This window comes from Physeter macrocephalus, chromosome 18 (assembly GCF_002837175.3).
Source record: "Physeter macrocephalus isolate SW-GA chromosome 18, ASM283717v5, whole genome shotgun sequence".
NCBI classification, from domain to species: domain Eukaryota; kingdom Metazoa; phylum Chordata; class Mammalia; order Artiodactyla; family Physeteridae; genus Physeter; species Physeter macrocephalus.
This window is the reverse complement of record NC_041231.1, coordinates 72,032,362-72,044,815: the sequence shown is the minus strand read 5'-3', so window position 1 is coordinate 72,044,815 and position 12,454 is coordinate 72,032,362. Positions and strand designations below refer to the sequence as shown.

At 51.1% G+C, this 12,454-nt stretch overlaps 1 protein-coding gene across 5 annotated transcripts in view; it reads right to left on the bottom strand.

Moving 5' to 3' along the window:
* Positions 1-1,066: 1,066 nt before the first annotated feature.
* The window catches only part of CMTR1 (cap methyltransferase 1), a 59,686-nt gene continuing 48,298 nt past the window's right edge, over positions 1,067-12,454 (bottom strand). For 4 of the 5 annotated variants that reach the window (XM_007127496.4, XM_007127497.2, XM_055079518.1 and 1 more), the window contains 11 exons: positions 10,680-10,736; positions 9,873-9,930; positions 9,286-9,354; positions 8,165-8,296; positions 7,152-7,274; positions 6,385-6,476; positions 5,460-5,528; positions 4,020-4,067; positions 2,966-3,078; positions 2,280-2,388; positions 1,067-1,628 (listed from right to left, as the gene is read on the bottom strand). In XM_007127496.4, coding sequence (XP_007127558.1) covers positions 1,496-1,628; positions 2,280-2,388; positions 2,966-3,078; positions 4,020-4,067; positions 5,460-5,528; positions 6,385-6,476; positions 7,152-7,274; positions 8,165-8,296; positions 9,286-9,354; positions 9,873-9,930; positions 10,680-10,736 — 1,003 coding nt within the window. In that variant the 3' untranslated portion in view covers positions 1,067-1,495. The remainder of the gene's footprint in view (positions 1,629-2,279; positions 2,389-2,965; positions 3,079-4,019; positions 4,068-5,459; positions 5,529-6,384; positions 6,477-7,151; positions 7,275-8,164; positions 8,297-9,285; positions 9,355-9,872; positions 9,931-10,679; positions 10,737-12,454) is intronic. The other variant, XM_028478772.2, reaches the window with a different exon arrangement.

Sequence of the window (12,454 nt, the reverse complement as noted above, 5' to 3'; positions counted from 1 at the left end):
CTGCCCTGCTGGGCTGTAGGTTCATTCAGTCTCTAATCCCTGCTTCTCACAGGAGCCACATAATTTTGACTCTTCCTTGGGCCCCTCTTTCTTTCTTTGGCAGCAAACAGCAGCCCTGAGCTTGGACAAGGCTCTGATTAAACCAACCCTCTTTTCTCCCCTCTTGAGTACAGCTTCCTCCCCTTCACCTCCAGCCCAAGCTGTTTCATTCACCAAGTCCCAGGCCACAAAGCACCGAAGGAAGGACAAGCCCCAGCAGAGCCACACAGGCATTAAAAATATGTTTATCTTTAATGATCCAAGATTCTGCAAGACACACTGATACCCAGAATTGGGTGGAAATACAGCATCTCAGCGGTGCTGCTGACAGCCTGGGGGATGCTGGCCTGCGACCCCTGAGGTGGAGTCAATTCCAACCTCATGGGGAGCCTCAGTGCCCTCTATCTCCATGGAAACCAGTCTAGCACTGGGCTGAGACCCTAGGGAGCCCACAGGAGCATCTCTGAGAGGTATTTCCCATTAAAAACAACACAGGTTCCCTCCCCCACCCAAAGCTACTGCCCAGCTTCCCCCTCTACCCGCCAAGATAGAGGAAATGGAGTGACCACAAAAGGACAAACAAAAGCAACTGTGCCTCCTGCTGGGGATGAAAAAAAGGAGGGGGGAGGGTGGCAAGGTGGCTGGGAGAACCGGGAGTGCCATGATTGCCAGAGGACTGGGTGCGACCCAACCCAACAGGACCTCTGTTACAGTGGGGCCACTACTGTTTGGCGCATAGAAAATGGCATGTCTTCAAGGCTGCTTCCTCCCCTTCTAGAGCTGCCCGAGGTTTGGATCAAAAGGGGTGAGGCCCAGGAAGGCTCTACAACCCCAGGAAGCAGTCACACCCACCACCAGACAGTGCTACCTGCATCCTGACATGGTGTCAGAGATGTGGGGTCCACATGCCTCCCCTCCCGGCCTGCGGGACGGTCAGAGGTTTGGGCTGGGAAGAACTCCAGGGAAGCCCAGGAGAGGGTAGGGGGAGGAGATGAGAAAATCTCCAACTTGGCATCAAAACAGCAAGTTCAAAGAAACAAAACCTTGATTTATATAGCAGCTGCTCCTGGCCAGCTCACAACAGTGGGCTTCCTGCCTCTCAGGGTCGGCCCAATAAAAAGTTGGGCAAAGCAGGGGCATGCCCGCCCTCAGGGCACTGCGTGGAACTCAGAAAAGTGAGTCTACAGGATACAGGAAGGAATGGCAGAGCCGAAGCCCTGCTGCCCTCTGACACATCCTCCACTGGCTCCATGTGCCCTGGCCCCTGACCTCAAACGTGCTGTAGGAGCTGCATCCTTCAGGCTGAGTCCCGGCAGGGGAGACAGTTTCCAGGCAGGGCTCCGGGGAGGGAATTCCAAAGGGTCCCAGAAGGCCCCAACTGAGCTCTTCTGAGGAGGCCACCAACCTCACGGCCAGGCTCAGGGAACGACAGGGCATTCGGCAGGGGTGGGCATCCTCAGGCACTGTGCGTCTGGATGAAGGAGAGGACGTCCTCCTTGGACAGCTTGTCTGGGTCCTGGGGCTTCTGGGAGTCATGCACACGGATGCCATCCCCCCACTCCCAGAAGAGCCGGCCGTAGTAGCAGATGCTGGGGAGGAGAAGGGAAGTCAGGGCTGTACCCACGTGGAGGAGGACCAAGAGCTCACCACCCACCCTGGCACCCGTGACTTCGGGGATGGGTGTTCTTAAGAGTGTGTGTGTGCTGGGGGTGGGGTGGGGGGGCAGGTCTCACTAATGACTCCAATTGAGAGTCCTCCCTCTGGCAGCCAAATGTACCTAGTAGGCCCTGCTCCTCCCTGCCTTCCAGAACCAGCTTTTCTCAAAACACAGCTTCTGCTGCTGCTAATTGCATCCTACTGGATCCTTTAATTACTGATATTCCTGGTTTATCTGTCTCTGCTGCTCTAATAGAACAGTATTAGTGTGGTGACACACTGGTGTCAGTGGCTAATTACAGGCACATCAGGGCTACTGGCTGCTGTCGAGACCTATGACCAACAATCCGGGAACACACTGGATCCGAAGGCAAGACTGTGGACCTCAACATTAGCCCACACCCCGGCCAGGGTCAGGCCCTTCACACCCAGGACCCCCAACCATCACAGCCATACCCTCATGGGAAGCCCCTGCATGGGCAGCAGTCAGTCTCAGGACCGGGGTGTGTCCCAAGAGGTCAGGCTGGCATTCTAGCAGGAGTACTTGCGGCTGCAGGGGGCAGGCCTGGAAGAAGGCTACTTACTGAAATGGAGCAATGGCGTCTGAAGGGAGGTCAAAGGTAGAGTTCTTGGTTTTCTTGTTGTAGAAGAACTTCCTCTTGAAGCTTTTGCTGAATCCCATAGTCCATGGCTCTGACAGGAGGAAAGGGGGAAGAAGGCCAGAAAGGACACAAAATACCCATGGGGGACAGGTCAGGCCAATGAAGGGCATGCCTTCCTTCACGCCCGTTCCTCCACTCCCCTCCCCATCAAACAGCAGTGGAGAACAGCCTGAGGACAGCCTTCATCACCCGCCCAAAGGGGCTCCAGGAAGACGACTAAGATAATTCTCAACAACCCTCCCCAGTCCCACCAACCTGCTACCAGGAGTCTGTTAGCCAGAGGGCACTAAGGAAAAAGGATTCTATAGGTGATACGAATGGCCAAGCTTGACTTTCTGGATCTGCTGTTACCCACTGGGAAGGCCCTTCTCTTGCCATGAGGACACCACGCATGCATATACAAGTTGGGCTCCCCTCTCTCTAGCCCCAGCCCAACCCCCAGGATCCACCAAAGAACAGAAGAGGCTCAGGGAACACAGTTCCCCTCAACATACACCTCAAAGAAATGCCCACCTCAGGAGGGAGCCCTTAGCTCCGGCTCAAGTAGGGTCTGGGCCAGTTGCCCTGGCTGAGGGAGTGGGGTTAGGGGACAGTGGCTCATCACCCACCATTCACTGTCCTGACGATGTAGAGGCCAGTGGGCACAAAGTGCCGGTCGTCCCGCCCTGTATAGCTGAGCTTTGGTGTGCCACTGGAGCCCTTGATGATCTTCATTTCTAACCTTGATTTTCCAGAGTAGGCATGCAAACAGGAAGCATGTGTATGTGAAAGAGAGAGAGAGAGAGAAAGCCCTAACGTTAGTCTCTGGCTAATGTCAAAATCATCCAACCAACCACAGTACTTTACCTCAGTTCAACATCAGAAACTGAGGCAGAGACTTGAGTTGCTCCAGGCCACACAGCAAGTGAGTGAGTGGGGCGCTGGGTTTAGAACTCAGGCTCTGAACTCCCAACTAAGCAATGGAGGCAGGGAAGTGACACATGCCCCTGCTATGTTGCTGCTGTTTGCGGGGTGTCAGGGTGACACCGGTAAGGGTAAGATCTGAGACTACGAGTGCCACTGGGTCTTCACCACCCATGGCACATCAGTGTGGCTACTAAAGAGTTAATTCGGGAGCACTGTGACCCAGCCAAGCTCCAGTGGCCACAGGGGCACACCCAGGATGAGACCCTCAGATCTGAGCACCCTGCACACCGCTAAGATTATAAGGAAGCAGTTACGCCCCCTCTACCCCTCCAGGCTCAATCTCTCTGTCAGCACCAGGAGCTGGGATTTATAGTGTTTCAAGCAGCTTGCTGCTCTGCCCCTAGCAGGGACAATCGTAACTGTTACAGCATCAACAAGCCCACTGGTATTTCTGCCTGATGCACACACCCCTCGTAACTGTTACAGCATCAGCGAGCCCGTATTTCTGTCTGACACACACCCGCCCTGCTCCCCTCCTGACAGTGCTGAATCAGCTCTCAGCTGGGGGGCCCTTGGCTGCAGCTGAGCCACGCAGGAAAAGGAGGTGGTGGGGGGAGGGTAGAGGCAGCCACCAGGGCAACTCACCGCCACACCCCTAACCCACCTCTACAGAAAAAGAGAACGAATCCTGGACACTGCCATGCCCCCCACCCCAACTCCTCTCAAATCCTGAACTACCCTGGCTGAGTCACTCACCTGACAAAAATCTTCTCCATCTCCTCCAGCCTGTATACCTCCTTCACCCTGTGGACAGACGGACAGAGAGCTGACAAAGGACTCCTGGTGGGACACTTGTCTGGGCAGCAGCTGGTAGGCAGGAGACTGTGCCTATCCTCACGTTCTGCCTCAGGCCCTGCACCACCCAACCCACCAAGAATGAGGACACCTACCTAGCCTTTCACTGCCGTCCTCCACAGACAAGCCCTAGGTTTCAGAGCTGCCAAGCACCCCCTGGAGCCTGCCCCAGGGCACCTGGGGAGTGCAGCTATGGTTCAGGAAGTCAGGAGGGGGAAAGAGGAAGGTCTGGCAGACGAAGATGCCCCTGTCAGCATTCCCACCCTGGGTCACCGTCACCATCTCTAGAGGCCAGAACACCAAGGGCCAGGCTCTTGCCCAGGTCTGTCTACTTGGATTTTAGGCCTTCCTGTAACAGAGTTGCTTCCAAATCGTTCTAATAGGCCTATTAGCATTAGGGGTGAGGAGACCCCCCCGCTACCCAGGATGCAGGGCTCCTGTTTGATGCCCAGCCCTCCACCTCTGGGGGCCCCTGAACACGCCTTTGGAACTGCTACTGAGTAAGGTGCCCAGAAGCCAAGCAACCAGACGGTCACAAGCAACAGAGGCAGGACCCCTGGAAGCTGCTTCTCAGGACCTGGCAGACAGGACATTTTAAAGCGCAAGAAGAAATTACTTTTAGACTTTCAGAAGACTTCTAAAAGTGCATTCCCACTATTGGATTTAATCCTATGTAAATCTGTATTAAAAAGAATAATGAAAATGATTTTTATAAAATGTAAATAGATACCTCAGTCTCTAGTCACATGAAGCCCCAAAGATAATAACCTCAGACCTCAGCCCAGACTGAAAAAGTCTGTTCCATCTGTCTGCTCCCTGACTGTTGCCCTCTCAAGGCCTAGAACTTTTACATTACCTAACATGGCAACAAACCATGGCCTTCTTTCCATGCACCAAGGATCCCATTACCTCAAACCAACCTTTTCTTTTTCATGTTCAAAAACTCCCATTCCCTCAGCACCCTTTTCTTACCTGAAAAAAATGAAAAGGCCGGCCGGGATTGATATGCTAATGATACTCAAGCATGAATGTGTGGCTCACAAGGTGTGTTAGTGCTCTCAGAAGCACGTGCGTCTTAAATGAGGATGCCTTAACCCTGAGGAACGAACCTCTCCTGTGGACGTTGGCCCACTGTGACAGGCTGGATGGGGGATACCCTGGGGCAAAGGAGTCACCTACCCAGCACCCCCAAGCAAATCACTCAGTGGCAGTCTGTGCTCTAATGCCAGCCTGGCCTGGTCTCCACTGAGCCTTCCCACCCGACACAGGACAGGGAGGCAGGCACTGGCCAGAAAGAAGCAATGGGAGAGGAGGATTTGCGGGGAGAGATGATCTGCTCACCTGATGGGATTCATGTCAGGCCGACTGGGCTTGGAAACAGCTTTCACAAATTTCTCAGCAAGCTGAATTCTACGATCCAAACAGAGTCTCTCAGAGGCAAGTAAGGGTATCTTTTTACCAGCACCCGCACCCCCAGGGCATTGTCATGGCACCAGTGGGAGTACACTCCTGAATCTGCAGCAAAACTGCTCCAAGAGGCAGCACTCATGTCTCCCAGGAAGCCCACCCTTGCCCTTCTCCAGTGATGTCATCATGAACACCCTCTCCCCGACCCTGGATTCTGACCTCTACTTTCAATACATCTTGGTTGGTTTTCCTGAAGTGTAACTACGGCTGTGCTCAGTCACCTCCACCAGAACTTCAAGCATCATCTTTATTCTGTGCTCCTTCACCCCAAACCACAGATACCACAGTACACCCACTCAGATGAACCAACTTAGGAGTGACTTCAGCACCATGGTGGTGTCAGATGTCTCTCCTTTTTGTACCCCCCTTTAAAATGACTGATTAGGCATCTATCCACGAACAAAAGTACCTCTGTGGGAGTTGTGGGATCCAGATAAACTGACTTAAGTGGGACCACCAAGAACAGAACACATTCTTCAGAAGAGAAGACCCTCCCTCTTCCCCATAAGATCACCCTCTTGCTCAACCTAAAACAAACATCACCTCTGATCTGAACAGCTGAGGCAAAATGGAGTGTGCTAGTATGTATGAAATCAAGGCCCAAGTCCTGGTTACCAGAAGTGCCAACAACAATTTCTCACCCTGCCCCTGGAACCAGCTAGGGCGTATAAGAGGGAAACTCTAAGGATGCTCTTAAGCAGAGAAAGCCTGGGTGAGGCCCAAGCCACAGAGGCTGCCGCCATAGAGCTGCCCAGGCCCACCCCGGCCCACCTTCCCTCCCCCAGGGCCCAGGTCAGACCGTTGGTTAAAGTGCTGCTCCCGCACGTCGCTGCCATTCAGCACAAGGACATCGAGGATGTGGATGGCACTAATCTTCCGCTGGGCCTTCCCCTAGAAGGACAAGTACACTGCCCACCCTGCCAGGCATTGGCCTAGGGCTCACTCTGCCCACTGTGGCACGCTGGCCTCCATTTTACGTATAGCCGGGGGAAGGGTAGGGCTCTAAACACAGGATATTTCTCTCACCTCCCTCCCAGTTGATTCTCAGCACCAGACTGGCTCATGCTTCTGAGCAGACAGAGGCCTGAGGTGATGGGTGATGAGCCCCCTTGAATCTCAAACCCAGTGAGGCTGCCGCCATGGTGCTCCAGCAGGACCTGGCTTCCCACTCTGGCCAACTGTTCCCACTGACTGTTCTGAAAGTTATCTGTATGGCTGTAATACCCAAAGCTCATGGGAAATAACAAGTTGCTTCTTTCCCAAGGAATCCTTGGTCAATTACAATCAGCAGCTAAAAAATATGCAGGTTCACTGGGGACTTTGCTACATAGAGATGATCAAGATCTCCTAAACATAAAGAGACTGTGGTCCTTCCTACCTGAATATGCCATGGCTTAGAGCAACTACTCGAGGAGGAGGAACAATTACAAAGCATTCGCCAGGCCCTGGGCCCTGTCAGGCACCACATACACGTAACCCAGTTAACTCGGGGCATGGGGGCGAAGGGACAGGCCCAGCTGTTCCCCAGATGGCAGAGCCATACACGTGAGCAGAACCACCTCTAACCTCCCCTTTCAGCTCATGGACAATCTCCACAGAGAGCAGAGTGTCCCGGGGTAGCTCTGTCTTCAGGTCCAGCTTGACCCAGCGGTCTGACTGGCGGCCATCCCATGTGTAGATCTGAGACTTCTATGGGCAGAGAGAAAGGGCCAGGTCAGGCAGACAAAGACATTGAGCGGTGAGAAGCTCAGCTCTCAAAAGGGCTTTTAGTTGGTGGCTACAAGCTGATGGGGCTGGGAAATGCCAGAAGAAAAGGTCTCGGAGAGATTAGTCAGTTATACTTCATACACTATAATGACAGTGTTGTCCTCCATTGCCTCAGTGGAAAAAGAGAGCTCTGACTCTGTCCCGCTAGGAGGGAACAGGCTCAGGGCACCATTCAAGAGGCCTGAGTTCATGATCAGAGCCCTCAAGAAAGATCCAGCTTGGTGTATGTCTGAAGTGGGTTTGGTGAAGGGTCCGGAGAGAGAAAGTAAAAAGAGAAAAAAATAAAGTGTGAGAGGACACAGAGAAAGTAAGTGAGGAAGAAGAGATAAAACTATAAAGACAACTCAGAGTGGAAAGAAAGAGCAATGAGGACTTTACCCAATTAAGATATAGAACTCCCAAGGTTTTCCCTCACCTCATTTTAGACTCCAAAGACAGGGGATGACATGGGATGGTGGTGGTGTTGCAAAGAAATAGCTGCATGGGCTCAAGCCAGCTTAGCCTACTGACCATCCTGCTAGCCTAGGAAGCTCCACATCACAAGAAAGGAGGCAGTGTTCCCTTTAGCGATGCATGGAGGTGAATAAGCAAATACATGGATAAATGAAAGATAGAAAGAATGAATGAATGATATTTGGCTAGCTCAGAGGAAGAAAGGAAGTGAAGTTTCAAGAAATACCTTCCCTACGGTCAAAGCTCCAGCTCGTTGGTGAGAACGTGCACCAAGTGTGGCAGGCAGCTGTCCAGATTCCCACAGACAGACAGCAAGCTTCCACCACCCAAGCTGGGTAGGAAGCCAGCTGCAGACTTACCCCCAGGCCGACGAGGAACTTCTGCTCACTGCCAGACACCATGCAGCGGTAGTCGAGCACTGGGCGGATCTTCTCCAGGGTTTTGGAAGTAAGCAGCGTGGGCTTATAGCTGAAGATGTCGATCTCAGTGCCCTGCAGCCCCGGGTCAGAGAAAACACGGCTGGGTTGGGGGAAGGGACAGGCGCTCAGTACGGGTGCCTGGGGGGTGGGGGGTGGGGCAGGGAGTCAGGGCAGGCTGGGGGAGGGGAGGGACAGGAAGCACTTGCTGTCTGAAACATGCCCCCTGCTCTACCTACCCATGCACTAACTGGGATCTAATTCTGTCTGCTTGGAGTGCTCCTTTAGGACCTATTAGGAGAGCCTGGGAAAGGAAAGAACACCAAGTCCCCGAGTACAGATTGATTTACCAGAGCTATAAGGAAATGTCACCAGAATGTAAAAGCCTCCCCTTCACTAAAACTGAAGGCAAAGACTTGCAAGCAGTTGGTGTGAAAGCAGTTATCTCTCTACCCATTCAGAAAAATTTACACGTGCTGTTTTTTTTTTTTGAGGCCATCTTGAACCTCATTCTCCAGTCCCTAACCCTACAAAACCAGCACAGTGGCCCATGATCTGGGCCAGATTTAAATAAAGCCCAGGGAAAAGCTGGAAGTCAGGTGGTAGGAAAACATGGGGCAGAAGAATTCTGAGGACCACTCACCAGGAACAGAACAGGAAGCCTAAGTTTAGGCCAGCTCCACTGTGAGCTCTTCTGGCAGCCCCTCCTGGCCCTCTGACCAGCTCCCCTGCCTAAGATCATCCCATACTTTATGTCTCCCCTGCAGGCACACTCACAGGACCCTAAACTTGCCAGGGAGTGAGAGCCAGCACCACCCTTTGGGCAGCAGGAATGCTGAACAGAACACATCTCGGGCCAAGAATCTTCAGGCAGCCTGATGGGCTCCCAGGGAACTCAACACCCTACACCAAAAGTTCCCATCTGTGGTGGCCTCAGCCCAGCCCCTGGGAACCCATGTGGTACCTGCACAAGCCCTCTGGAAGCCAGGCATCTGGGGGTCTCAGTGATACTACATCTAATTAGGCCTCTCTAACTTTTTATTTTCACCAGATACCAAGCTTACCTGGATTAGCTCGAAGAACTTAGATTTGGGGTCTGTGGAAGAAGGAGCAACTCTAGCCTGGTCTGGGATCTAAAACAAGACAGCAAAGAGCTTTGGTTTTCAAACGCACTTTTGACCAAGGCTGTGTGTGAGTCTACGCGGGTAAGGGCACAGGCTCAGGCTGGGCAAGAGGAAATGGCACACAACAAAGGAAGCTGTGGGGGGTGGGGAGTGGAGGTGGCTAATTCAGTCACTGCTCTCTTTCAGGCCCTGTGGTAGCACACCCCAAAGGCCACTTACCTTTCTCTGGGGCTCTCTGTGGTCAGTGTTGCTACCCAGGGCCACCAGCAGGAAAATGAGGCCTGTTTACCCACCACCCTTGTCCATGCTAACCAGCCTGCAGGGCTAAAGAGCAGTGAAAGGGCCAAGGAGGTTACTCCCAACAATGCTGAGACATCCAACTCTGCAGTGCTGTGAGGGTAGGCAGACCTCTTCATTGGGGTGGGGGTGGGGGTTGGGAACCCTAAGGTGACCGGGTTGGGAGTCACTCCCATTCTTCTTTAAAGTTTCCCTGCCCTGGAGCAAAAACGGGCTGGGGAGACACTCACCCCCCAAAGCCGGAGGCACTCTTTCCGGATCTCTGCCTGCCGAGGCTCACTCAGTGTCCTGGGAAAATGAAGCCAGTAAATGACTAAAACCTCAAAGACATACAAGGATGTGCCTCCTGCACACCTATCAGAACCCCAGAGAGAGGACATCCATGTGAATGAACGTGTACATGCACATACGAGGCCAAGTTGCCATTACCCAGGGTGCTTATAAGACTCCCATGCCTCTGCCTCTTGGAGACGGGAGCTCAGATGTACACAAAATGAGATGACCGGAGGAGACCACCCTCCTGACCACCCTGGATGTCAGCGTCCCCACACACCCTTCTTCCAATTACCCATCGGCACGTGCTGGCTCCTCTGACAAAGGCCACATTGAGTCCATCCCGGTGGATGTCACCACGTCCCAGAAAGCTGAATTAGCTTATGCTCACCCCCTACCAGAGGTTTTCCTTGACCAGTCCTACATCTCGTCTCTTGATCACTCTTTACTCTGTGTCCCCTGAACATCAGATATTCTACACGTGCTATGCCACTCTACATCCTCTGATGCACTGTTAACAACTTTCCTGTATCCTTTTCCCGGGTTACTCTTGTCTGTCCAAAGACAACATAATCTTTGAGGGCAAGGTTCATGCCATATGCTTCTTTGGCATCCTTCACAGACTACAGCAAAGTATGAGATAAAAAAAAGTAGGTATTTTTAAATGTTTGTGTAAATGAAATAAACAAAGAGCTCAGGAGGAGGAACAAAACATAAAGATCTTCCCTAGAAATAGGTGAATTCTGGAAAGGGGCAACACTCACGTGTCTTGAACAAAGGCATGGATTTTGGCCAGAGCTTTGATCTGCAGACTACAATGGCTAGAAGAAAAAAAAATGATTTTATCTCAGAAGGATTACCGAAAAAGACAGCCAATAGACATCAGGACAGAGAAGTTTAGGCAGAGCAGTGGCCATCTATGTTTGAGGGAGGGGCTAGAGAGTCAAAAGAGAAACCCCTCGACCATACCCTTAAGGTACCTGATGAAGGCTTAGGGTAAAGCAGAAGAACTGAGTCAAACCCTGCAGACACTCAGATCCCAAGTCCAGCTAAAAGGAAGGTTCTGACAGCATCCTTAAAAATTTGAAAGCAGTAGTGAATTGATTTTTTTTTTTTTTAAAGAATCTTAGTTTTCCAGGATCTTAGTTCCCCAACCAGGGATCGAAACTGTGCCCCCTGCAGTGAAAGTGTGGAATCCTAACCACTGGACCACCAGGGAATTCTCTGAACTGATTCTAAATAAAGCAACAACAGAGCACAGACCCAGTTCAACTACACACTAAACTGACTTACCTGCACTAACAGCTGCCCTTTCTACTTTAGGCTCCATGACTCTTTTAGACACAACGTCTGGCTTTTAATTTTAAAAGTGAGACGTGATAAAGCAAGAAAATGTGACCCACTGACAAGATGGAAAACAGTCCAATAGAACAAGACCCAGAGGTGATCCAAGTGTTGGAATTATCAGACAGGACCTTTAAAATAACTGTGAAAAACACATTAAAGGATCTAGTGGAAAAGGTATAACATGCATAAAAGATGGAGAATATTGGCAGAGATATAAAAACTGTATCTTGGGGACTTCCCTAATGGTGCAGTGGTTAAGACTCCATGCTCCCAATGCAGGGGGCCCGGGTTCGATCCCTGGCCAAGGAACTAGATCCCACATGCATGCGCAACTAAGAGTTTGCATGCCACAACTCAGGAGCCCGCATGCCACAACTAAGGAGCCCATGTGCCACAACTAAGGAGCCCACCTGCTGCAACCAAAGGAGCCCACATGCCACAACTAAGGAGGCCATGAGCCGCAACTAAGACCCGGCACAACCAAATAAATTAATTAAAATAAATAAATAAATAAATAATAAAAAACTATTTTTTTTTAAAACATCTTTATTGGAGTATAACTGTTTTACAATAGTGTGTTAGTTTCTCCTTTACAACAAAGTGAATCAGTTATACATATACATATGTTCCCATATCTCTTCCCTCTTGTGTCTCCCTCCCTCCCACCCTCCCTATCCCACCCCTCTCATGGTCACAAAGCACAGAGGTGATCTCCCTGTGCTATGCGGCAGCTTCCCACTAGCTATCTAATTTACATTTGGTAGTGCATATATGTCCCTGCCACTCTCTCACTTCGTCACAGCTTACCCTTCCCCCTCCCCATGTCCTCAAGTCCATGCTCTAGTAGGTCTGTGTTTTATTCCCGTCCTACCACTAATCTCTTCATGACATTTTTTTTCTTAGATTCCATATATATGTGTTAGCATACAGTATTTGTTTTTCTCCTTCTGACTTACTTCACTCTGTATGACAGACTCCAGGTCTATCCACCTCATTACAAATAACTCAGTTTCATTTCTTTTTATGGCTGAGTAATATTCCATTGTATATATGTGCCACATCTTCTTTATCCATTCATCTGTTGATGGACACTTAGGTTGCTTCCATGTCCTGCCTATTGTAAATAGAGCTGCAATGAACAGTTTGGTACATGACTCTTTTTGAATTATGGTTTTCTCAGGGTATATGCCCA